The 27,875-nt window shown below is 32.2% G+C and overlaps 1 protein-coding gene across 4 annotated transcripts in view; it reads right to left on the reverse strand.

The window, feature by feature from the left end:
• IP3K2 (Inositol 1,4,5-triphosphate kinase 2) overlaps positions 1 to 27,875 on the reverse strand; it is a 229,704-nt gene that overhangs the window by 42,455 nt on the left and 159,374 nt on the right. Inside the window, exon 2 of one of the 4 annotated variants that reach the window (XM_072530444.1) lies at positions 8,197 to 8,408. The exons of the other annotated variants lie outside the window; for them this stretch is intronic. Coding sequence (XP_072386545.1) covers positions 8,197 to 8,398 — 202 coding nt within the window. The 5' untranslated portion in view covers positions 8,399 to 8,408. The remainder of the gene's footprint in view (positions 1 to 8,196; positions 8,409 to 27,875) is intronic. 4 annotated transcript variants of the gene reach the window in all.

Below are 27,875 nucleotides of genomic sequence, written 5' to 3' on the forward strand. Positions count from 1 at the left end.
ACGCTCGGACCCGTCGATTTTGTTTTCGAGGGGGACACAAAATTGGCATAAAATCACTTTAACATTTGCAGCCCCTTAAGCGGGGGTGGCATCATCCCTAAAATCTTAAATGAAAAGGGGGGTCGAATGATCCATTATTTGAAAGGTCTTTCAACTCCCTTTATAATGATGTAAAATTCATGTATTCAATTCAGTAGTTTTGGAGATTTATTGATTTAAAGTTTAAAGTAGACTTTAATAGGTACATCAAATTAGTTTGTACTTCTTTCAGAAGAAATTTGAGTAAAAGCATTTTCTTGATAAGTAAATGCTTTTATTTACTACGCCCATGGTTTATTAATAATAAAAATAGCAATTGAAGTGTCCTTTGTGACAAAAAAAGTTGTTTCTTGAAGAAAGATAAGTAGAGAATGCCACGTACTTATTTTAAATAGGAAATAGTACATTAGTTTGCGATTGATTTGACCCATCTTTGTTGTTAAAATATCATTTATTGCTTTAGACATAAATTAACCATGGTATATTCCACGGCAGAAAGGGTTGAAATTATTGAAATATTTTTCGGAAATAATCAGTGCGCTAATAGAACAGCACAAATTTTTAATGAGCGACATGAGAACAATAATGTGCACCGAAAATATGTTCTAGAACTTGTAGCTAAATTTCGGGAAACTGGATCAGTCGCCAATAAAAAACGTAATATTGAAAATCCTATAAGGAACGAAGCAACAGAAGTGGGGGTTTTAGGGCAAGTTATTGTAGATCCTACATTAAGTACCCGCAAATTGCAAACTTCGTGTGGTGTTAGTCGACGTACTATCCAACGGATTCTAAAGGCCCATAATTTTCATCCGTATAAAATTCACCTTGTACAAGAACTTAATGAAGACGATTTTGATAAGCGATTAGAATTTTGTGAAGTTATGAGTGAACGAATTATAAACGATGAACAATTTTTATTTAACATTTGCTTTTCCGACGAATGTTCCTTTTTTTTTAAATGGCGAAGTAAATCGTCATAATTGTCGATATTGGTCGGACTCTAATCCCAGAATTTACCATGAGGTACACACACAGCAGCCACAAAAATTAAATGTTTGGGCTGGCATTTTTGGCGATCATTTGGTTGGTCCTTTTTTCTTACCTGGAAATTTGACTGGTGAAATGTATTTGGAATTACTGCAAAATGCCATAGATCCTGCGCTAACAGATATAATTGAAAATCAGAATGATGGTCGATACGTTGAGAATATGTTGATGTTCCAACAGGATGGTGCCCCACCACATTACGCATTAAGAGTTCGGCATTATTTAGATCAGACCTTTTTATGTCAATGGATTGGTAGAAGAGGTGCCGTTGAATGGCCCCCAAAATCGCCAGATTTATCACCTTTGGATTTCTTTTTGTGGGGTTACTTAAAAAGCAAAATCTATGCTACTCAGCCAACATCCTTAGAAGATTTACGACAAAGAATTGTGAATGAGTGCCATCAAATTACTCCTCAAATATTGCAAAATGTCCGGCAACGTTTTCAGCAAAATCTTTATTATTGCATGGAAAGTAATGGTGGTCATTTTCAACATTTATTCGGCTGACAGGTCAGTTCGTTCTTTATTTTTTAACAACTTTGCTGCTATGTATTGATCTCCTCTTACGATGATGTATTTAAACTTTAAATCAATAAATTTATATTTAAATGGGAATAAGCCACATTAAAGGTTAAAATACGTTTATTGACGTTTCAATTTCCACTTCGGAAATCGTTCTCAAAATACAAACATTAGTTTGTATTTTGAGAACGATTTCCGAAGTGGAAATTGAAACGTCAATAAACGTATTTTAAACTTTAATGTGGCTTATTCCCATTTAAATATAAATTAATTTAAAATGCCACAAGAAAATAGCTTCAGAACAATTTTAAATCAATAAATCTCCAAAACTACTGAATTGAAGTACATGAATTTTACATCATTGTAAAGGGAGTTGAAAGACCTTTTAAATGATGGATCATTCGACCCCCCTTTCCATTTAAGATTTTAGGGATCGTGCCACCCCCGCTTAGGGGGCTGCAAATGTTAATGTGATTTTATGCCAATTTTGTTTCCCCCTCGATAACAAAATCGACGGGTCCAAGCGTTTTTTTTAAAAAAGGAATCATCTGCCAGTAAATGCATCTGTTTCGTTTTCGGTGCGCCACCCTGTATAATATCCACCAACATTAAGGCACTTATCGTATAGCAGCGATTCTTAAACTTTTTGGCGGCAGAACCCTTTAAAAAAACTAAATTTTTAAAGAGACCCTAAACCCTAAAGCCGTAAACTAATAGCTAATCCATTTATATGTGTATATTATTAATAATAATACAAAAAAAGGTAGATACCGTAAAGTGAGTAAGTAGTAAGTTTAGTAAGCAAATGATAAAACGAAGTTTATTTAACGGGAGGCATGAAGTTGTTTTATCCCTCATCAAATGGGTAATGTCATGGGACGTGTACGAACTCATCACTATATAGCGCCCCATAAAATTATTAGACCCTCGGAGATATAGTAAACTGATCACCGGCATCCTTTGGAGATTGGTAAACTCATCACCGCAGATAGGTAAACTCATCACCGGGATTTTTGCCTGGTTTCTAATGCGAAAGATTGCCTCTTACCTGTTATACTTTTCGTTATGTGATAATTTAATAAGTTCAGAAATTATTTTACAAGTTGCTTTAAAATTTAACTGAGATATTAATATGTCACACGGTGTGGCCTATTAGACGTATCTGCCAATCTAAATGGTTTTGAGATCTAAAAATTTAGTTGCATAGGATTTCGATAGTGAACTTTAAAATGAAAATATTTGTCAATATGTGCTATTTTTGTTTATATCGGAAGTAGTCCCAACTTCGTTATTTGATTTTCATTGCATTTTTATATTTCTAATTGAATTCTCGAGATAATTTGTTAAGCATACATTCGGTCTAAATCTTACCGTTTTGGGGTTATCTGACTATCTTGAAAATAAAAGACGATTTTGGACAGTTAGTAAATCTAAAATATCTGAAAAATAGGAAAAGCTAAAAACTTGAGTGTGCTATTAGTGCACTGAAGTCGAAGGAAACTTAATTTTTTACACGTGCAAAGCACACCACATTTTATGGCATCATTGGCGGAAATTTTTAAATTTGAAGTAATTAGCAATGCAATTATTGTGACAATGCATCAAAATGCTTAAGTACAGTTTCCTGTACTTTATCTTTCAATGACTTGTACAAAGATCTCACAATTAGAGTGCTTTTAAAAGCAATTTTTTTACATTTTTTGGTTAGTTTTCGCCATTATTTGTAGAAGTCAGATGAGTTGTTCATTTCATTTTATAAACATCATGACAACTAACCTCAATTAGTGTAAGATACAAAATAATTTTTATTCTGTAATTTGTACTAATTTTGTTTATTGTAGCACCCTGATGATGCAAATAAAGATTTGCGAAAGCTTGGTATAATATAAAGAGTACTTCTTTGTCCTATCTTCGTCTGCACACTCAAATACATAGTTGTGTTTTGTAGTCTAACTGATCAGCGTTGACTACAAGCGTTTATCGCTTTTTCAGTATATATATATATATATATATATATATATATATATATATATATATATATATATATATATATATCCTGACTTGAGAATATCCGTCAGGATATTCTCAAGTTAAAGTTGATTTCATGTAATCGAATGAACTATCTTATAAGTAAAGTCGTCCCAGGAACGCAACTCCACAATATTGGCAATATAATTTTAAAGTCGTCTAATTTAAAATGTATAATGTATGTCTGAATTGTCAATATAGATTAGTCAGATAAAATTAAGTCAGAAGAATTTTTCACTAAGTAACAAAAAACAAAATTTGTTTAATTTGCTAATGTTTGTATTTTGAGAACGATTTCGAAGTGGAAATTGAAACGTCAATAAACATACTTTAACCTTTAATTGTGGCTTATTCCCATTTAAATAGTAATTACTTTAAAATGCCACAAGAAAATAGCTTCAGAACAATATATATATATATATATATATATATATATATATATATATATATATATATAGATATATATATATATATATATATATATATATAGATATATATATATATATATAATATAACAATGTGACTTTAACAATTTAATTAGAAATCTCAAAATGTAATATCAGAAAAGGTTATCTACAGCAATAAAGTAATATTATGCCTTGTCTACAAAAAACATCTTATACAGTTAACTTAAAGAACTTATGCTGATTTTTTTCTGTTTGATCAGAATGATTCGCCAAAACCAGTCCGAAACAACTAAACAAAAACGGTATAAAATTTCTACTCACCAGTTATATGACATTTAGCCTTACACCCTTTCGTCGCACAAGTCCACAAAAGGCAATTCGATTTTTTTTAGAGTCTTTCGCAATTGAAATTTGAAATTATTGATAACCATCATTTTTTGTCCGCGTTGGCTCAGGACGTAATCAATTAGCAGTTCACTATCCATATTGATGAAACAAGGGTAAATGAAGAGAAATTTTTCTTTTCGCATGATTTTAGGTAGCTATCAATAGAATTTTGTGGAATTCCCAAATAAAAACCAATAAATTGCAGTTGCATTTAAGACATCTGAATTTGAAATATTCTGTGAAATTACCAAAAACTAGCCGTTTGCTGGGATTTTATGGTATATACCTGATCCGGAGTGCAGGTAGGCCAGTGATCAGTTTACCAATCTCTTAGGGTCTATTTTGAAAACCCTACTTTTATGGCGGTGATGAGTTTGTACTATGTACGAGGGTATTTATGGTAATTGGTGATGAGTTTACGTGTACCCATGTCATGCTTGAAAAAAGAAAGTTGAATTCTCATGTCTGGTTCAGCATCTTATACTCATATTTAGAAGTACGTGTAAAGTTATTCGTCAACTTTTTTAATATTTAGTTGTTGGGTAATTGATCATTTTATCAAAAATCTGGAATCTTCAGATTAAAAAATACCTTATTTTTTTGACATTTGGAAGATATACTTGATACTACAATGTTCATATTGCATCGCAGTGTTAACGTCATCGTAGAACTTCTTCGTCTGTGTGGGTACTGGTAGATGCGTATATCTGGATGATCTTTAATCGAATGTTTTCGTTTACTTTGTAGATAAAATATATAACTCGATCACTTCGCTTTGAATTGTGAGTATATTCTTTGTGTTTTTTATATATTCCCAAAAAATTAACACGTTTAATGAGAAATTGAAAACGAACCTTGAAGTTTAAACTAAACTAAATTGAGTGTAATGGTACTGAATGACAGATAATATATCTAATATAAAAAGTAAATATCCGAGAACTTGAACAAGTTTTTAAAAATGTAACATGATTTTATCAAGATAATATGAAATAAAGGTACAAAGAGTGTTGTACAAATTTATACAAGTTATTTTTTTGAGGAGCTAAACTATTTGAGAAATGACGCTATGCAGATACATTCAAATAATTTTATAAGCATATATTTTAACTTAATTTATGCGTTAATTTGCGTAAAATTATCAATTATACTGTTAGAAAATGTTTCTTATAGGATTGTTTTCGGTCACATTTAGACATTTCCGTAAAATGAGAAACGAGGAAAATGCAAGTCCCTCAGTCTCCGGCAGTCCTTTGAAACCAGGCTATATAGCAATCTCGGATGTAGAGGGACAGAGGGTAGTAAGAATTCACACCTTCACAAATGACAACGGCAAAGAATATGGTTTATGACAATATGTAACACCAGAATATTGGTACTTTCGTCGGGAAACCGATTGTATTATAGAGGAGAGTCTTTCAGTGGTGGCGTCGGAGAAGATGGCGTCCGCCAAGGATAATCGCAATAGCGAGAGCGAAAAAAACAAGTTTACTTGTTGCAAAACTAAGAAAATAAGCACAATAATAGGTGTAAAGTGTGAAAAAGCGTTCCATAAATCATGCACGGAACGGGATTGGGCCGGAAAACTTCATATTTTAGATGAAACGTGTGTGATTTGTTGTGATTCTAAAATAACCTTAAATAGTGGTGATGGCATGGAAAATACAATCATTCGTATGCTAAATGAACTATTTTGTGAGTTGAGAAATAAAAATCAAATCCTAGAGGAAAATAAAAAGCTGATATGAGAAAAAATTACAATTATCATTAATTAAAAATGGGAAAAGTTACCAAAAAATTCTATGGAGGTAAAAAATGCAGAAAAAACTAAGAATAATAATAACAATCCATCCATTAAAAAAAAACAAAATGATGTGACAGAAACCACAAGGTCAGTTGACGCAGTCACGGAAGAGCCACTTTGTTCTGTGGATTTGTCTGAGCTGCCACCTCAACCAAGAATATCAAGTAGTTCAATTGCATCCGTGACGCCTGTTAAAGATATTAACCGTTAGCTGATTGAAGATGAAAATGATAAAAAGGAAACCCAAAAAAAAAGAGGTTTTTACAAAACAACTCGTCAAACACTTCTTAAACGGCCAGATAAACTCCAGGAAACTAATGAGAATGCTGCAGATATCCTGCGTTTGGCCATAAAACATATGGCGATTTTCCTGTCAGGTTTCGCTTTAAAAACGGAAGCTCAGGATATAATTAGTTAACTAAAAGAAAGAAAATTGGGTGAAAACATTATCTGCGAAAAAATGAAAGGGCAGATAAGTATAAAATTTCATTTAAAATTACTGTTCCAAAAATAAAAATACTTCATTTAATGCAGCAAGAATTATGGCTAAACGGTGTAATTTTTAACCATTTTCAGAATGTACAGAGGAACCCCAGTGTCAAAAAACAGTTTACGCCACACACCAAAAGAAATTATCAGTAATCTGCTTAAATACGCAATCAAATTAGAACAAGTATCCTAGAAGATCATGATGAATGCTTTGCTCTTTACTTAACTAAGCACTGGAAACACTGAGGGATTACAATGGGAGGAATTTTATACTGATCTCTTCACATTGTAGCAAGAGTTCACAGGAGCATGGTGGCATTACGGTATAAATCAAAGACACGTTTATTGCAAAAGCCGGGGATTTATGGCTAATAAAAAGAACACAAAGAATATAGTCACAATTCAAAGCATAAGTGATAAAGTTATATATTTTATTTACAAAGTAAACGAAAACATTTGATTAAAGATCATCCAGGTATACGCACATACCAGTATCCACACCGACCAAGAAGTTAAATGGTTCTACGATGACGTTAACACTGCGATACAAAAGGAAACCACCAACTATACTCTACTGATGGGAGAAATAAACGCTACAATCTAGTCAAAATATAGGCTACAAGCTGGATGATTCGGGATTTGTAATTGGACCTAACGGATATAGTGATAGAAATGAAAGAGGTAGCCTGTGTTGCAAAAGAAACTCTTATAGAATATCTTCTACAACACAGGCTATATATCATGAACAATAAGATACAAATGGCACAAATAATAATGAAGAGGTCAATCTTGAATGTATTCGTCAGAAATAGAGTTTCAAATAAAATAGTTAAGAGAAAAACTGGTTTTACAGACGCAGTTAAAAGAATTACAACGCTGAAAGAATCAGGAATGGAAGATGAAAAAAGAAAATTTTAGAGCGGTGACCTACACACGATGCGTCCTTCAACAAGGTGGTCAGACGACATCAAAAGGATCCTGCATTAACAATGATCATTCAAGATCATTAAGAAGACATCCTAAAAGTTGGAAAGATAGCTGGGAATGTACATCGGTTATGGTTGGGCACCGAAATTTTTTTATGCTACCTCCACCATTTTAAGTACTTAAAATGTGTGAGTAACAGTGTCGGAATAGTGCCCTGGGTGGGGGGGAGGGGGCGTTAACCCCCCAAACCCCCTTGGTGCGCCACTGGCTATGCAGATAACCATATCCCAGGTTTGAATAAAGAAAAGTACGACCAAGGAAAATACGTTGAAGAACTCAACTATAAATGCTATATAATTCACCACCGAAATGTAGAAGAGTTCCCATTTACGCAAGTAACATTAAAAGACGCAGTTTTTCTAATTTTTTTACCTTTAAAATGTTTAAAAAATATCAACATTGATAACAAAATTTCTATTTAGATATTTTCAAAACCTGATATATGTAAGCCGATATCACATTCATTTAACCTAGTATAATATTTACCTCCACACCTTCGAATTATATTACCATCAAAGTCAAACACGCACGGAGAGGGCGAACACCGTATTTCTGGTGAGTTTAATTGATGCAGTTTCTTCTCCGGTATCATTAACAGATTCTCCGTAATGTTCGTCGGTTGATCCATCCTGGAATCATTGACATCTTTCAGTACAATCAGTTGAGATGAGTCGTTTTTGGTCGACATTTTCTTCTTTCTGTATAAACAGAAACGGGGATAAAGAGGGATACTATGTACGTACACGGGTAATTATTCCTGACAGCTGGTTTAAATTGTATAAAATCATTTTTCTGTGTCTATCAATACACGAACCTAAATATTTATTTCATGGCAACTCTTTTTTAAAAAATTTGCTATAACTTCGACATTTTTAAAAATACTTTATTAATGATAATATTATCATATTTAAATAAAACACCTCACTATATTTTAAAAATCAATATGCTTAATTTGTTTCTAAATATTTAGTAAGCTGCGAATAAAACGAATATATGAAATGGGGCAAAAGATACGTATTATGCTAGTAGTTATAGTTACAAAATTAAAGAAATTCTTAGTTCTTCTTAGAAGTTTATAGTGATGAATCCATTTTTTATATGTTCTAAGTTAAATATTAGCCCAATTATTTACATTGTATCTGATTCTTTTTATGAATTTATTAATTACGAATGTATAGATTGTAACTATATAGTTTTTTTATAACAAGTTTGCTTGTTTGTTTCGGTAATAACTACACAAGAAAAATATAGAAATGGGACTGTCTATGACATAGTAGTCGTATACAGTGTGTAAAAGCCAAATGGAATAAATTCATTATTTAGGTTACTGTACATAATTATAAAAAATCCCGAAACACGTCAAATTTAAATTATAACTTGACATTCTTTAACGTGAAAATGCAACCCCTACCTTCAACCCCCTTAGAATGACAGGTACAACCCCCAATTTTTAAAATAGGAAGTATAGGCTTGTGATATAATGTTTGAAAGGTCTTTTCATTCTCCATTCAAAAATGTTGTCGCTTTTAAGTTTATTAATATTAATTAAGATAAAATAAATTAAAATCATGTGGTTACCGAAATTACTTATTTCCCGTTTAGGTCTTGATAATGAGAAAGTGAACAAAAACCATAGCAATGTGGTTTTTAGATGGTAACCATTAAAAAACTTTAAAGAATTTCCGTGGCAACGTTATTTTAACACGCATTAGTAAATTGTTTTATTTAAGTTGTCAGTATTTTAATTTAAGTAAAAAGTTCGTTCAATTCAATTCTGAAAAATGGTAAGATTAACGGAAATGCATAAAATAACAGTTTTACAAATGATTGGTTACGGAGATAATACCCGAACACAATAGGAAGTAACTCGCCTATTTCATGAGAAATTTCCTAATTTACCGCCTATATCCCAAGGAACAATAAATAAAATAGAGAAGCAGTTTCGCGAGTTTGGTCATGCAAGGCAGATAAAAAAAGCAGCTGCCAATGCACTGAGTGGTGAACTCAAATTAGATGTGTTGCTTGAGTTTCAGGAAAATCCACATACATCGAGTAGACAGTCATCCACTACATTCAATGCTAGCCATACATCGATAGTAAACATATTAAAAGAAAATAAATTGCATCCCTATAAGATGATACCTACTCAGGAGCTCATGGAAGACGATTTTGATAGGAGAACTTTTTTTGTGAGCAAATGATGGACATGTTGGATAATAATATTATCCAATTAGAAGACGTTATGTTTTCTGATGAGTGTACTTTTTCACTTAACGGTCATGCTAATCGGCAAAATTGCCGCTACTGGGTCACGGAAAATCCTCACTGGATGAGAGAAGAACACACTCAATACCCTCAAAAGGTTAATGTTTGGGAAGGGATTGTAGGAAACAATATCATTGGTCCCTTTTTCATTGAGGGGCAACAATTATTTGGCACTACTTCAAAATTATGTCATTCCAACGTTGGCAAATTTATATCCTGATCCAGGAAACCCTCAAGTACCAGCGAATAGGATATGGTTTCAGCAGGATGGATCACCACCACATTACCAACTTAATGTCCGGCAGTACCTCGATACAATATTTCCCAATCGGTGGATAGGGAGGCGAGGATCGATTGAATGGCCAGCGCGATCACCTGATCTTACATTATTAGATTTCATTTTATGGGGATATGTGAAGAGCCATGTGTACAAAACTAAACCTTCTGATTTAAATGACTTAAAAGAACGAATAACGCTTGCGATTAGGTCGATCACGCCTGTTATGTTAAATAATGTTAGAAGACAGTTTTATTTGAGATTAGGATGTTGCCAAGACGTTCGCGGTAAACATTTTGAACATCTACTTCATTAACATTCATAGTTTTTTTTCGTTTTCTACATTTTATTACGTTTTGCATTACATTTTAGTTTTTGATTGTATTGTAGCGAATTTCGGTAACCACATGATTTTAATTTATTTTATCTTAATTAATCTTAACAAACTTGAAAGCGACAACATTTTTGAATGGAGAATGAAAAGACCTTTCAAACGATATATCACAAGCCTATACTTCCTATTTTAAAAATTGGGGGTTGTACCTGTCATTCTAAGGGGGTTAAAGGTAGGGGTTGCATTTTCACGTTAAAGAATGTCAAGTTATAATTTAAATTTGACGTGTTTCGGGATTTTTTATAAATATGTACAGTAACCTAAATAATGAATTTATTCCATTTGGCTTTTACACACTGCATGTATATGTAAAGTGAATTAAGCCACTAAGACTTAATATGTTAGTGCCAATAATTGTTTGGTTCTCATCGAACTAAATAATGTTTATTGTATGGAATTTTTATGAATAATATTTCATTAGTTCTCTTTATGGCAATTTTTAAACGTGAGATAAGGCAAGGAAATACATTGTTACCGAAATTATTCATAACGACATTAGAGTATGCGTTTAAGATGGTCAATTGGGACCACAGAGGAGTAACAGATACCGTGTCTTATGCGAATTCTATTTTGAAGTAGCCTCTCAATAGTTTGTAGCAGCAGCTTAAGAGAACTATTGATGTCTAATTCTTTGATTTATGGCATGAATTCAATGTAGCTATTATCTCTAAAGTTTTAAAAGTGTTTGGTAAGATTTCTGTTAATAAAAATTTTGAATAAAATTTGATGTCACTTTTGCGTTGTTTTGTCGCTCACTCAGGATATATTCCATTAAACCCTTGTGCTTTGCCTGTTGCTGATGTCAGTCATAGCAGTTGATAGTTCTTTGTTGGTAAAAACATCAGAAAATTTGTTTGAGCGGCGCTTCCTGAAGCAGTCTAAATAAGTTAAATGTCGCTACAGTATTAAGAAATTATAAATATCCATTTTAAATGTAACACAAGCGTTTTTTTTTCACTAATAGCAATGCACTTGGAAATTGCTACAAATATGCTAAAATGCATTATTTCATTTTTAATATGTAATTTTCTATTTCTGGATACTTTATCGTTTCATATTAATATGCGTATTAATAAGAGAATGCTTACAGAATATTCTGTTGTCGATCATTTATTAATTTAGTTTTAATCGACATCAACAAACAAATAATGATATTGTCCAATTTTATTTCACACGCAGGTGATTTTCCTTAAAGCAATTAATGCGTCTCCGTATTTAGGTGTGTAATACTTTATTAAGTCATTACTATAATGAAGGTCTAATTAAGTTCTGAATGGATATTAATTTAATTGACGTCAAAGATCCGATTTCCATTTTATCTTTGTTGTATTGTTAGACTCGTACCCTAATTTCATCAATCGTTAGTATAAATGGTGTTTATCATTAAAGCTAAATTACGTACCGTATTATATGTTTACAATGAATGGTAGGATTGAGTCGGTAATAAATAATACATGATTGTAGCTAAAAATAAAAAAAAGTTAAATTGCGAAAAGTATATCGAAAGCAATTTGCACAGATGGATCGGAATCGTCAAAGTTATATTGCAATGACAGTTTCTATACTTTTCTCATCGACTTTTCTTTACTCAGAGTTAGCCATTTCTCAAGACTTTTTATTGATCCAGCTGTAGGTTTAATAATATAAAGTTTTAAGTGATAGAATATCTCTAAGGACGCCGGCGAAAATTTCTCCTCCAGGAAATAATAGGAGCCAGGGGCAGACTAAAGGTGCATCCACATTATGCCATGCCTTGCCGATCGGTATTGCCGATCGGCTAAGCCACATGTAGTATGGACGCAATTGCACTTGGATCTAGGGATCCCACCTTAAATTTTTACCTTTACCATGCGATCTGCGCGATGCTCCATTACGCATATTATGATTTTAAAATTTTGGCTTGTGATTTCAAGAAATAATAAATTTATTTGAAAACTAGATTTAAGCTAGATATTTAATTAACCAATTATAATCTTTCATTTATGTAGTCTTATCGAAATTATGATTAAAATGATGACTAGCAAATCTCACAAATAAAAAACTTACAACTAATTCTTAATTTAAAAGAAACTTTTATCCTTCATATCATTCATAATATATTAGCTTAATTTCCAAATTTTTTTCTTTCCTCTTTCAAAAAGCCTATTTCTTGTTTTATTTGACAAACATTGAGTACTTCTACTGGTTTTTTGTATGTTTCTTTACATTTTATTCCCACTACTAAATAGCAAAATCTTTTACAATGAAACTTTTTTAAACTTCTTTTTTAATTTAAATATTATGTTTATATGGGATTAAGCCACAATTTATTGGTTGTAATGAAAATCACATTTTTTAACTAACCAAAGTTTGACGTTTTGAAATCGTTCTCAAAATATTTATAGAAATTTTGAACAACCTAAGAAAACGGCCAAGGATGGACCAAGGTTATTTTTATTGGTTATAATAATGATGAGCATTGATCTCCTTTTTTAATCGGTAAAAGATACAGGTTAGGTTAGGAGAAACAAAAATGTCAAAGTCTTAAAATCATCTGCGCAATGGTGCATAGCGCATCTCGCATGGTAAAGGTGAAAATTTAAGGTGGGATCCCTAGATCCTTGTCGCAATTGCGGCTTGGGTTCGGGGCCGAAAGCCGAACCGATTCCAAACCCGATTGATGGCGGTCTCGATGAAAGAGTACCGATCAGGCGATCAGTGTAGTGTGTACGTTTGTATGTAGGCAATCCTCGTCGACATTCAGTGAGGAATCAGTGCAATTCAACTCAATCACGAAGACATCTCGTGGCCTGTCGATTCACAATAATTGCATGCTTTATTTTTATTCGGAATGAAGAAAATACACAAAACCTACTTGAAATGTATCATGAGCGCCCCGTTCTGTGGAACAGCCGATTGGCAGATTATAAAGACCGGAACAAACGTCGCAATTTATTGTTGGAAATAAGCGTATCTTTTGGACTGGAGAAAGAGGAAATCGAAAAAAAGATTAGATATCTCTTAAGTCATTTTGCACAGGAAGTAAAAAAACAGAAAGATTAAGAAAAAAGTGGTAATGGAACCGAAGAAACTTACAAAAGTAAATGGTTGGCGTATAAGTTAATGGAATTTCTGAAGGATAAGAATAAACCTGAATAAACATTGTAACGCAAGATTCAGAGGTATGTATATCATATTTACACTGTAGTAGATACTTTATTCATTCTTAATACATGAGTTCATATTTATACATAAATTTGAAAATATTGATGTAATCATATTGGTATATCGTATTTCATTTATCATATTGAAAAGGCAATGCTCCTTCTTGAGAAATAAAAAATTCGCCCAATTCGTTTCTCACATTTTGTGCCGCAGCTCCACTCCTTTTTGCCCTTCTGTCAAAATTAAGCAATTCATTAGAGGAAGCATTTCGTTTCCAAAGCCCAGGATTAATTGCTCCAGCATCCGAACATTCTACATCAATCATTCCAGGTGAAGTGTAAAGATGTCTTGAAGTGTTCACTCGGAAAACAGCACTTAAAATGCCAAAAGCATTTTTCTGACACTCTTCGTGCGCGGCTCAATCGATAGTTGAATATTCTATTTTTTGAACCTTTTTTCCTGATGTCCTGCGAATGGCTTCATTATGTTTGTTGATAGTGGGAATGCGTCATCCGCTACAAAAACAAATGGAACATCATTGCTTCTTCCTAGTAATGAACAAGCAGGTGGAAGGTTTAGGGTATTTTCTTCAAGGCACTCTTTGAAATATGAATCGTTGAATACGCCCCCGTCCGTATTCGTCCCTGACATCCCACGTTTGCATATAATTATAATTTGCGTCTACAACAGCGAACAAGACAATGCTAAAGAAGCTCTTGTAGTTGAAAAAATCGGTTCCTGAATTTATAGGAGCTTGTAGGGATATATGTTTGCCGCCCATAGCTCCGACACAATACAAACATTAGTAAGTTTGTATTTTGAGAGCGATTTCCGAAGTGGAAATTGAAACTTCAATAAACTTACTTTTCCGTCGACCGTCCATTTATGATCCATTTTAACACCTTCAAAATCATTGATTAGTGACCCCAATTAATGAATGATTTTCTATTAATGAACGATTTCATTATAGGCAACACAACATACATTTCTTGCATAAATTAATTAAACGCTCTGTGATTGGCAGTGACCTGTGGTGTAGGCAACCAAACATATACCTATTTATATTCCCACTAAAAAATTTAAAATGAAGTAGCCGCTGTTAGTACTATCTGTCATTGTATGTCATTATTTACTTTATTGTTTAAAATTCTGTGTATTTAAAAAATTAAAAGATGGATATTGACGTAGCGTTTAATTTAACTCCACCAGAAGTGACAGAAACTGCAAATGAAATATCTTTAAGTTTACTGCCTGAAAAAAGCAGAGTGTTGTACGAAAAAACATACGCTGAATTTATTGCATGGTGTGACGAGAGAAAAATAATCCGATATTCAGAATCTGTATTGTTGACATATTTTTCAAACATTGCCAAAAAAGGACTAATAGCAAGTTTGTGGCCCAAATATTCGATGCTAAAATCAACCTTAAGTTTAAAATCAAACACTGATATATCTAAATATAATAAGTTAATTATGTTTATCAAGAAAAAAGAACAGGTTATGTACCAAAGAAATCAAAAACACTTGAAAAAGAACAAGTCCAGAAATTCATCTCTGATGCTCCTAACGTCGTGTTTCTAATGATAAAGGCAAACCAGTAAATTAAGTGTATATATTTAATTCTTGTATTTCATAACATTTCATTTTGTAGGTTGCATTGATTTTTAGAGTGGCTGATGCGTTAAGAAAGGACGAACTATTGCAATTAGAAACATATAACGTTCAAGATTTGGGATCAGAGTTTCTTGTCACAATAAAAGTATCAATAACACATACAAATATAATATTTACCATAGTAGATAACAAAGCAAATACCATTCTCAATGCGATCAAAAACTATATTTCCTTAAGGCCGGCACACACACCACATAAACGATTTTTCATTTTTTATAAAAATAACAAATGTTCCACACAGCCAGATTCTTAAAATTAGAGCACCCGCATCTCTACACGGCATTGTTTTAGACGTTCCTCTGCCTCAATACTGTGTGACAGTGGTGAAGACTTTTCAGCTATTAAAAGACTAGGTGGCTGGAAATCGACTGCTGTAGCAGAGGGTTATATAGATAATTCTATGCAGAATAAACTAGAGTCGGCTGAAAAACTCTTGGGACAAAATATCACTAAACCTTGTCAAAGTACTTCCTTCAGCACCACCGCTTCTTCTTCTATCACAGAATTTACAGAGGTCCAAGAAGACTTAAATATAAATTTGTCAAAATGCTATACAGCAGATAATCATTTATCAATACCTTTCTTTAGTTTCAGTAATTGTACTATTTCGAATATTAATGTTTACAATAATAAAACTACCACTAAGCAAAATTAAACTTTGAATAAAGTTAATGAAAGCTGAAAAAATTGTTGTTTATCGTTAAGTAAATAAATATTTAAAATTTTTATCTCTGATAAAATTTTATCTATAAAATCTTTATTTCTAATCTTAAAATCTTAATACCTATCTTAAAAGTACGGTCGACGGAAAAGTTTTGTAACGAACTCGTGAATTAAAATGGCGATTAACAATCTCGAACATTAACGCGCTCGATCCGTTCACGCGTTAAAATATCTCAATTGTTAATCGCCCTTATTAATACACTTGTTGGTTAAATAACTATTAACCTTTAGTTGTGGCTTATTCCCATTTAAATAGTAATCATTCTTACTAATGGCCAAAATACAAAAATTTTAAGACCGCATTAGGCCAACACAAATTAAATAGTTTTATCATGACTATATATAAAAAGAGTTGTTAAATAATAACTCTATTAAGTATGACAAACTAATTGGGGGATTTAGCCATGGGCCTCTATGGCCTGTTGAGCTGTATATATAATTGACGGGTTTGCAGAATTAAAAGTGAGAAAAATGCTAATACAACTAACCAATTTGGGTATATTTCTTTTAAATATTATTGTTTGTTTTAATAAACCATGTTTAATTAAATTTCGTACATATTTTTTTTATTTTCTTTTTTTTTTTTTCTTGGAATCCGATAATTTAATGGAACTACATTCTATAAGCTTTAAAACTAAATTAGTAACCCCAAAGTATGTGTCATAAATGAAAAATAGGCCCGGAATTCCAATGTTGCCTAGGGCCCGCTTTAGTCTTAGTCCGCCATTGATAGGAGCTACTTGTGGTTGTCGAAAATAATGGGAAAACTTGGGTGGAGGTAGAGAGTTGAATTTAACACAGAATGGAAAGATAGAAATTATTGGAAGTAATTACCATTACTTCACTGAGTGAAGTAATGGTAATCTGCGCTGCCATACAGCAAGGTGCAGTGGAGAGAGTAGCCAAATGAGATTTCTGCAATCACTTTAGGGATTTTATTAGACAGTTAGTAAATTTGGTGCAATATCTTAATGCTATACCTGGTAGACCTGAGGATAGGAAACTCTGTGCTTTGTGTAATGGTAGAATATGGAAGGTAGAAGACATGCTGCATTTTGTAAAAAGATTTTCGGTATTACAGGAAATAGATAGGTAAATAGGAAAGTTGATTAATTAGCAATGTTTGTTTTCATAAAATATGGAAAACCAACAAAATTGATGGACGAAAGGATTTGGCTAAAAGGACAATTTGTAAATAATAACTAAAGAAGAGACTGAGATCTCCAGAGGTCAGAAACCATAACATAAGAAGAACATGGTAAGATACGGAAAAAGGAAGTACACTTTAAAAGAAAATAGGGAAAAGGGGATTTTAAATGTATTAATTGTACTTTAACTGTATTTAATAAATATAAATTATGTTGTGTGGTTTGGCTTTAAATAAATCCTATAATGGTCTTGATATGTGAATGAAGAAAAATATAATATATAAATAAGGATTTTAATCTGATTCTTATGTAGTTATGAAAAATTTTATAGGAGATTGGAATTATCCGATGTAAATATGCTTATGGAGGATGGACAGGTGGAGACCATAAGTCTCCAATGTGTCTACAATGCAGAAAATAACTGAACTTCCTTTATTGTGTAATGCCCAACAATACGTTGACCTTGAAAAGTGACAAGTGTGCCGGTAAAAAAACTCTTCTTCTTCTTAAAGTGCCTATCCGTTCCGGATGTTGGCGATCATCACGGCTATCTTTACTTTATTTATTGCAGCGCGGAACAGTTCAGTGGTAGTCGTGTTATACCACTTTCGTAAATTTTGAAGCCAGGAAATGCGTCTTCTTCCCGGTCCTCTCTTACCATTTACTTTCCCTTGGAGAATCAGGCTGGGTAAAAAAACTACAAAACACAGATTGACAATTTTATGCTGTATAAATATAAAGATGGATAAAAAAAAATCTCTTAATCATTGTAAAAAGCAAAAACTGTTGATACTTTTAAAATATCTAATACCGATAAATTGCCTTTGAAATAGGTGTCTAATAAAAAGACTTGAATGCCAACTGAGATTTTGACAACAGGGCTGAAGAATTTTGATGAAAAAATGAGGAAGCCAAATAACTAACTTTTATGTTTTTATTGTATTCGTTGTTCTCTTTAATTATATCTTCCTCTTTGCTCCAGGAGCTTTTGTATTTCCTCTGTCATCAACCCTCTAATAAACCGGCTATTATATTATTAATTACATTGTACAAAACTATTAAATTTTCATTTATTACCAGTTTTAAGGTGAGCATTAAAAACGAAAAGGAATTTGGGATACTGTTCGTAAACTTCAGACATCATTTTAATAAATATTTAATGTAAAATTGTAAAAAGTATGTAAGTGCAAAGTTCCCCAGCTGCGAGGACGGCAGAGGTATCCTGTGGAGATCAATTTAACGACATTGCAAAATGGAGTGACCTAAGGTTGTTAAATGATATGATTTATCGTCTTACTATTACGTTCTGTCGAGGTGTCAAGTGATTTATACCGTGAAAACTGTATATGTGATACGGGTGCTCTGACGCACAACAATTATGTGAACTTGAATGAGGTTTCCACGTTTGTTTTGTGATACAGTGGGCAGGATTTCCTGTTATAGTAAAGACATGGTATATGTGGCTAATGCCGTCACAACATTAATCTTTTATACTTTGAAGCATATTACAGTGACTTTTAGATAAGTATTTATCGAAAATATATTATTAATATAATTTCAGGATTTCTTCAAATATTTACAGTAAAAATGAATACATAACAACGTTATGGTATAACTATCAGTTTTAACTATTATAATTTTTGGTAATAAACCAGAAACTGTGTATTGTATATTGTGAATCATAGAATCATAGAAACAAATAAAAAATCCATGTGATATAAGTACCACCAAACCGCTTGTCTAAATTCATAAATATATAAACAATCAGCGAAATCTACTTATGAACGCTATATAATTGTCATATTACTCTTAATTGACCAAAGAAATTGGAAAATGAAAAGCCTTTTCGTGACACTCTTTGATACACGTATCTAAAAACTGTTTTTAATAAATTTAGTGATAACACTATGAAATAAACAAAATATGCATTAAATTTTTCACTTATAAAAAACAATATACAGGGTGAGTCACCACTAACGAGACGAAAGATTACAGCGAAACGGTAAAAGATTTTAAAAAAATTTTAAATTTATAGTTTGAAGGTTGATAAGGGCTACATTTTAAAATTATTTTGAAATATACAGGACGTCCCAATAAAGCGCGGCGTATCATATAGTAGAAATCCTTAATTTAGAAGAGTTATATCATAGTTTAAACGCCGAATATCCTCAAATTTAAATGTACACAGCGGCCCTCGAAAACTGCCTGTTTTCTCGATTGCAATTTGCGTTTCCTCATAAGAAATTACAGAATATATAAAGTAGTATATTTATTTGTGCTTCTCTATAGTAGACTTGACCAGAAGTTGTCGTACAGCGTAGCTAATTCTTATTCACAAGTAGTAATTATGGTCATAAAAAACCTGTATTCTTCCACGCAGCGATTATTACCGTCATAAAAATACCAAAAAACATGATTTTTTCAATAGTAACAATTAAGCACAAAATTATAATGAAATAAATTTTATTTATATGTTCCGTTTCGTTACGTATTTAAATTTATAAAATAAAAATCGATATTTTAAAACATTATTTTTCAATCGTTTGGCAATGTTGGAATTAGCGAGGAAACTCCGGTTTACAATTCGGATCCAGACATGCAGTATAACTAGTTTTTATTATTTTTTTGCCGAAGAAATGGTTCACATTGGTGTTTCTATGGGTAGTGCATATGTTTTTGTGAGTATATTTTATGTGATAAGTTTGTAAACTTATTGTTGTCAATACTGTTTTATCAATACTGTATTGTAGTATTGATAAAACGTGTTATTGATAATAAGAGTGTTATAGTTTGTCGTTTTATAGTAAATATTTAGTTATATTCTTATACAGAATTGTTGAAATTATTGTATATATAGTATATATCCAGATTATTGAAATACAATGGACGAAAAACCGAGTTGTTCCAAGAGAAGACAGCAAAATTCTGATGTTGATTCCAAAAAAGAAAAGCCGCAAAAGAGACGGAAAATGTTAACGTCCGAAGAGAAGGTAATGATACGAAACGTTTATGAAGGAATTGTCGGCAGAAAAATGGCATTAAACGTTAGCCAAGCGGTCGACATTTGTAGCCGTTTAACAAAAGTATCCGTTAGCTGTATTTATCGTGTACTTAAAAATACATCGGAAAATAAAAAGCAAGAAAAAGGTAAAACTAGAGGTAGGAAAAGCATTGTTTTGGATGACGAGACAAGGAATATTATACGTCGAAAAATTCATTCATTTTATTTTCAGAGTGAAATTCCAACACTGAAAAAAATTTCTCAAGAGCTCGAAAACGATGACTCTTTACCCAAGATATCTCGTAGGGTCTTAATCAGGACCATGCACGAAATGAACTCTCGATATGTAAAACGCAACAGAAAAAGTATGCTATTAGAAAAAAATGAAATTATTCTGTGGAGAAGAAAATATTTAGAAGAAATACGAAAAATTCGCAGCACTGGATGCAAAATATATTATTTGGATGAAATCTGGATTAACGAAGATCATACAGTTGGAAAAGTTTGGCAAGATTTAAATGTAAAAAGTAAACGCGAAGCATTTATAGAAGGCTGGTCTACAGGATTAAAAGCTCCATCAGGAAAGGGACGACGTTTAATCATCACCCATATAGGAAGTGATACAGGGTTCCTTGATGATGGTTTGCTTCAATTTGAGTCGAAAAAAACAGGTGATTATCATGAAGAAATGACTTCTGAAGTATTTGAGCGCTGGTTTAAGAGAATCTTACCAAAATTGGAATCTGGGTCTGTGGTTGTTATGGACAATGCGCCATATCATAGCCGCAGACTAGAACAATTACCGACGACGGCATGGCGGAAAGGGAGAATTTAAGAATGACTTACAGAAAAGGGGATTGCATACGAAGAATCAATGCTCAAAATTTGCCAATTTGTCAACTACTTGACACTACTTGCACGGTTAAGGAAAAGTGAATATCTTAAATATGTTGTGGATGAAACTGCAAAAGATTATGGTGTTAAAGTTCTGCGTCTACCACCTTATCATTGCGAACTTAATCCCATTGAACTTATCTGGGCGCAAGTGAAAGGAGAAGTAGCACGCAATAACAAAACGTTCAAATTAAACGAAGTTAAGGAACTTTTGATTCAAGCAATCCTCCACGTAACTCCAGAGAAATGGGATAAATGTATAGGCCACATAATTAAAGAAGAATATCGTATGTGGGAACTTGACACTCATGTCGAAGTTTTACTAGAGCCAATTATAATTATACCAGGTGAAGATAATGACAGCGATAGTAGCACTGCATCTTCGGATTTAGACAGCGAATAATATTGTCTAATAGTTTAGTAGGAACATGAGCATAAAAAAACCAAAAACAAAAAAAAACGAGAAAAACATAGTAAGTGTGTATAGTGTTTGTGTTTAAATAGAATAGAACAATGTTTTGTTACATCCAAAATTATTGTTATTTTGTTTTTATAGAATTTTATTTTGTTTTATAGGATTTTATTTTGTTTTGTTTTATACTGTTTAAGTGTTTTGTTTATTTTATTTAATGGGAAAATATGGCTCTTGGCGAACACCCATTTAAAAAAAAGTAACGCGCCACAAGACATAATTCTCGGGTGGTGTGAAAACTGTCTTAAAATTTGTTTTAAAAACATTTCATTGTGTAACTCTTTAAGGGCGGGTCACGTCAAAAGACGTTTTAGCGTAACTTCCGCGGCAGCCGGGTGGCATCAGTAAGCTTTCTGCAAAATTACTTGTTTTTTATAGCTTTTTGTTTGTGGCATTCTGTATTTTTAGGAGACTGTATGGAATAAGCCACAAAATATTTATTTATAGGTTTAATTTACAGATGTTTCGATCGCTATATAAAGAGATAGTTTTCAAATATACAAGTGATAGTAATATTTATTTTTCTATGGCTTTTTACTTGCCGTTCTGTATATTTAGAAATAATGTTGGGAATAAGTAACAATATATTTAATTGAAATGTTTAATTTACTGACGTTTCGATCTCTATATAAAGAGATCGTTTTCAAATATACAAATGATAGCAATATTTATTTCCTTTGTGGCTTTTTGCTTGTGGCATTCCGTATTTTTAGGGAGAATGTTGGAAATAAGCCACAATACATCTATTTACATGTTTATTTTACTGACGTTTCGATCTCTACTACAGAGACCGTTTTTAAAGTTAAGAAAAAAAAAAGAAAATAATATAAGAATATATAAATATATAATAATAAACAAATAAAATAAATATAACTATAATTTATATCTTTGAAAACGGTCTTTAGATATAGAGATTGAAACTTCAGTAAAAACCTGCAGATAAATATATTGTGGCCTATTTTGAACAATAATATTTAAACATATAACATTAAACGTATAGTTTCATAAGACTCAGGGTTCGTGTTGGAAAAGCCCACCCACTAGATAAGCCAGTCAAGAGTAAAGTTCCACAAGGATCAGTACTTGGACGGCTACTTTTTTGTATCTACACTAGTGATCTTGCGCTCATTGTATCCAGTAAGGTTTCCATTTACGCTGATGATACGAAATTGTATGTAAATCCGACTATTAACAAACATGTTCTTTAACACGATCTTGATGCAATATTCGAATGGTCCTCAGAACGGTTATTTCCGCTTAACATTGAAAAATGCGTTGTTTTACATATCGGCAAAAATAACCTATCACCACCGTACTTTATTAATGGACATCCTTTAAACTCGGTAACCTCCCACAATGATCTTATAGTGATAATTAATAGTGACTTAAATTGGTCTTATCACATAGAGTCGGTGTGTAAACGTGCAAACTCGAAACTGTTTTTGATTAGTAAATATTTACATGCATATCTCTAACCTCTGTTAGTAAACTATACTTAATATACGTTAGACTTGTTCTCTAGTTTTCCGGGCCAGTGTGGAATCCAGATCTCAGTCGCGATAAAATCCCATTTGAAAATGTTCAGCGTAAATCCACAAGACTGGCATACGGCTGTGTAAGACCTAATTATGAAGATAGACTATCCATGGCTCATCTCACTACATTCGAGCAGCGACGTCTTCGAGGTGACCTAATTATGTTCTTCCGTATTCTAAAACATAATTTTGGGAACCTTAACTCCATATTCACTTTAAATTAAGACGAAAGATTGAGAAGCCATCGTTACAAATTAAAGAGGGAACAAACTATGGTAAAGTCCACGGTGAAATGTACATTCATACTATTGTACATTCAATATTGTTAACAAATAAATAAATATATGGCGCATTAGTTGTCTCGTGAAATAATATTATCGAATATCATTGGAAAGAAAATTATTTACCGGCAAAATTGTCTTCTGGTTTTATTTAAGTTTGTTGCCTTTCGGCAATTTTCGCTTATGAAATTTTGATAAAATCACTCGACTGACGTCTGGCGATTTAACTGTCAAAATTTAATTCGCGAAAATTGCCAGGCAACAAACTTTTATACCAGTCGAAAATATTGCCGGCAAAATTTTCTCTCTTATTATATACGACCATGGACGTATAAACATAGATGGACCCAGCAATAAGATACCTTAAACGCACACTGTTTTGAAGCTTCGATATTCCTGGACAAGGGGGTAAAGGGGAGTAAAACGGGTATCGATAGACTGTGATACTTCCTCAATGAGCATAAGCGTGCTTGAATTTTTACTCGCGGAATAATTATTCAGACGTTAATAATTGGAAGTAGTAATAATGTATAAAAACACGTTTTTATAGAAAAAATAAAATACAATTTTATTTGCTTTAAAATTAATACAATAAAATATAGTTGAGCTCAAGTTAATTTTTTAATAGGTATCAAATAATCCTACGATAAAAAAACAATTAATAAAATATACTTTTTTCAAATTTAAGTACATACCTATATTTATTGATAATTGTATTAAAACATATTTTTTAAAATTGTGACAAATTTGTTTTAATACAATATGAATAGATTCCTCGTAGTAAGGGTTTCTGCTACAAAAATATTTATTAATCATTCCAAAGCTGGCATTTGACATAAAATTATTTGCAAATATACCTAGTGAAAATGTATAAATTATTGGAAAGCTATTTACCGAACAGAAATATTAAAGTAAAAATGGTAAATAGACATAATAGAAGACATTGGTATAGAAATAAATTTGTATTGATTGCGAAATAAAACAGTCTTAGTAAGAACGCTTCTTATGCGCACGGTCTTAGCATCTAAAGTAGTCCTCGTTTCATGATGAATTCCAATTTTAAAATATTTCTCAAGAACCAATTTTAAAAGATGCATATAGTGACCATCGATTGCATCTTCATCATACATATGGTCACCAAAATGCTCATAGTTTGATTTTGGGACATTTTGTATGGTTTCATTAATCAAAATATTCATAAGGTTTTTAACTAGTCTGTTGTAGATATTTATAGTTTTATTAAAAAATCTGAAATATTTTTCAGCTTCCTTACAAGTTTAAATAACCAAAAAGGATGCTTTTGAAAGGTTTTTTTATACTGTTTTCTCTGTTGAAGTTTAGAGTAAGTTTCATCATTAATCAATATTATTTGGAAACCTACATAGAAAAATAAATGAGTTTTATTCATTTCACTAATTTATTGTTAATTCATGAGAGATATTAAATTAAAAAGCTACTAAACAGATCTTTTTAATCAGATGATGTCTACTTACAATTTAAAAATGTCTATACTAATTTCATGAACTAATATCTTGTTCAATACATTAATTATTTTGAATAAACCCAATGGTACGCCTATGAAAGACATATTTTAAAATGTTAACACACAGGCTTCCTCAGTTCCTCATCTTAAATAATGTAAACAAACAGTACTTACAAATTAAATGAGACATTGGGATGTAAATATTTCGTTTTTTTTGCAAATGCAAAACTGTAGCACCATTATTATAATTTGTTTATTTCAATATTTACAAATATCACTTAAAATACAGCCAAAATATCGAAAAACAACTTTTCCTCATCTTGGGTAAAAAGTAAACAAACATGGACATGACATGGAACAGCATTTGAAGTTTGACGTAGAGCCATAAGACAGAGAAATGTAAACACCGTTGCCATTAATAAATAGGTTTCAGTGCTTCTACATATAAAATAATTGGTTGATATCTGTTATACGCTATTATTAAATGATATGCACACTATGTGCACATTTGATGTTTTAATTACAATTAAATATATTAATATAAGTAATAAATTATTATTTTGGTTTGATAGCACCTGTAGAGTATAAAATAAATATAGTAATATTTTCAGCGATACGTGAATAAGATATTTTAATAAAAAGGTGCTGAGAATGTGACCTAGTCAAATAATTTTGGCTTCACATTTTTATGTAAATAACTGAGTCCATCTGTGTTTATACGTCCATGTATACGACAAACAACTATCATGCAAAATCTAAATCACACCATTAAATTTTGACGTTTACATTTTTTTCAGTCAATAAGTAGATAGTGAGTGTCATATATGTATATTTATTTGGCATGTATAATATATGTTCAAAAGGTTATTTATACGAAACATTAATCAAATTGTTTTAATTATGTAATACAAATATTCGACCTTGAATTTATCACGAAAAATACCTGCGTTTGCAAAAACAACAGCCATTATAACAGGTTATTATTTAAAAATTTTTGTTTGGCACATAATCTAAGTGCTACAATAATTCTAGCTACAATCTTACGAGGTTACGTTTCAATTGGTACTTTTTTATTGAAATGGCTCTGGTGGTTGAGATTATATAATCGGCTGATAGAGTCCGCAAGCTATTTTCTTGTGGCATTTTAATATTAATAAACAAATTAAAAAACAGAAAGTCACCAGGAGAAGATCAAATACCAAATGAACTCTTAAAATATGGAGGTGATCACCTTGTACAACAACTGCAACTTCTTATTAATAAAATAATCACCACGAACAGAATACCAGATGAATGGAGGAGAGCGATCATGGTGATGTTCTTCAAAAAAGGAGATAAGAAAGACCCCAATAATTATCGAGCAATAAATCTATTAAATACAACACTCAAATTGACAACAAGAATAATAGCGACAAAAATAAACGAACGAATATCTCTGCAAGAGGAACAGCAAGGATTTCGGACAGGAAGATCATGCACGGATGCAGTTTTTGTAATAAGACAAATAAAAGAAAAGTCGCTGGAATACAACAAACCAGCATATATGTGTCTGATAGATTTGAAGAAAACGTTTGATAGAGTGAGAATTCGGGACGCGATACATTTATTATATGAAAAGGGAATATCACTGGATTTAGTAAAAACCATTGAGAATATATATAAAGATAACATAGCTATGGTAAGATTTAAAGGAAAACTATCGCAACCTATCAAATATGAAACTGGGATTAGACAAGGAGATTCGTTGAGCCCATTAATATTTAATGTCATAATGGATGAAGTTAAAAAAAGAAGAGAATATACAATGGGAGAAAAGGAAATAAGGATAATAGGCTACGCCGACAACGCCATAATAACAGCCGAAAATGAAGCTGACCTACAAAGATTAATTAAAGAATTCGAAGATACGGCGCTCATATATAACATGGAGATCTCAATAGAGAAAACTAAAACGATAGTGATATCTGCGGAACCGAGACGATGTAAACTAGTCGTAAATAACAAAATAATAGAACAAGTGATGGAAACTGAATACTTGGGAATAAAACTGTCAAGCTACGGAGAAGTGGAAGAAGAAGTACAAAAACAAGTGAACATGGCAAACAGAGCAGCAGGATGTCTCAACAACACAATCTGGAGAAACAAATACCTCACAACGGAAACGAAAACCAGGAAATATAAATCAACAATAAGACCGATAATAACGTACACAGCGGAAACCAGAGCAGATACGGCGAAAACACAAAGACTACTGGAAACAACAGAAATGAAAGTCTTACGAAAAATAACAAATCAAACTCTAAGAGACAGAGTAAGAAGTGAGGAAATACGAGCGAGATGAGGTATAGAGGAAATAAACGCGTGGACCAAAAGAAGAAAAGTGGAATGGAATCAACACATCGAAAGAATGACAGAAAATAGAATAGTACGAATAGCAAGAGACAAATCGCCAAATGGAAGAAGATCATTGGGACGACCGAGGAAAAGATGGTCAGACAACGTCAATTGAGGCTAAAAACCGAAGTAAAACAGGCATTAAGCCTATTTATAAAGCAGGAAGAAGAAGAAGATTTTAATATTCTTCTTCTGCTTGTTCATTGGCGGATTAATACCTCTATGACAGTTGTGACTCGATCTTTTGAGCGGTCGTCGATACTTCTTCAGCCGATTGGTGATTTATCTCTTGCTATTTTACTTTGAACATTTTCCTGTTCCAATACCATATCTTCTTGTAGTGCCTATCCGTTTCGGATGTTGGCGACCATCAGGACAATCTGTATTTTGCAAACTGCTGTTCTAAAAAGATTTGCGGTTGTTGTGTTAAACCATATACGTAGATTTTTCAGCCACGAAATCCTTCACCTTCCTGGTCCTC

Source organism: Diabrotica undecimpunctata, chromosome 4 (assembly GCF_040954645.1).
Source record: "Diabrotica undecimpunctata isolate CICGRU chromosome 4, icDiaUnde3, whole genome shotgun sequence".
Lineage (NCBI taxonomy): Eukaryota > Metazoa > Arthropoda > Insecta > Coleoptera > Chrysomelidae > Diabrotica > Diabrotica undecimpunctata.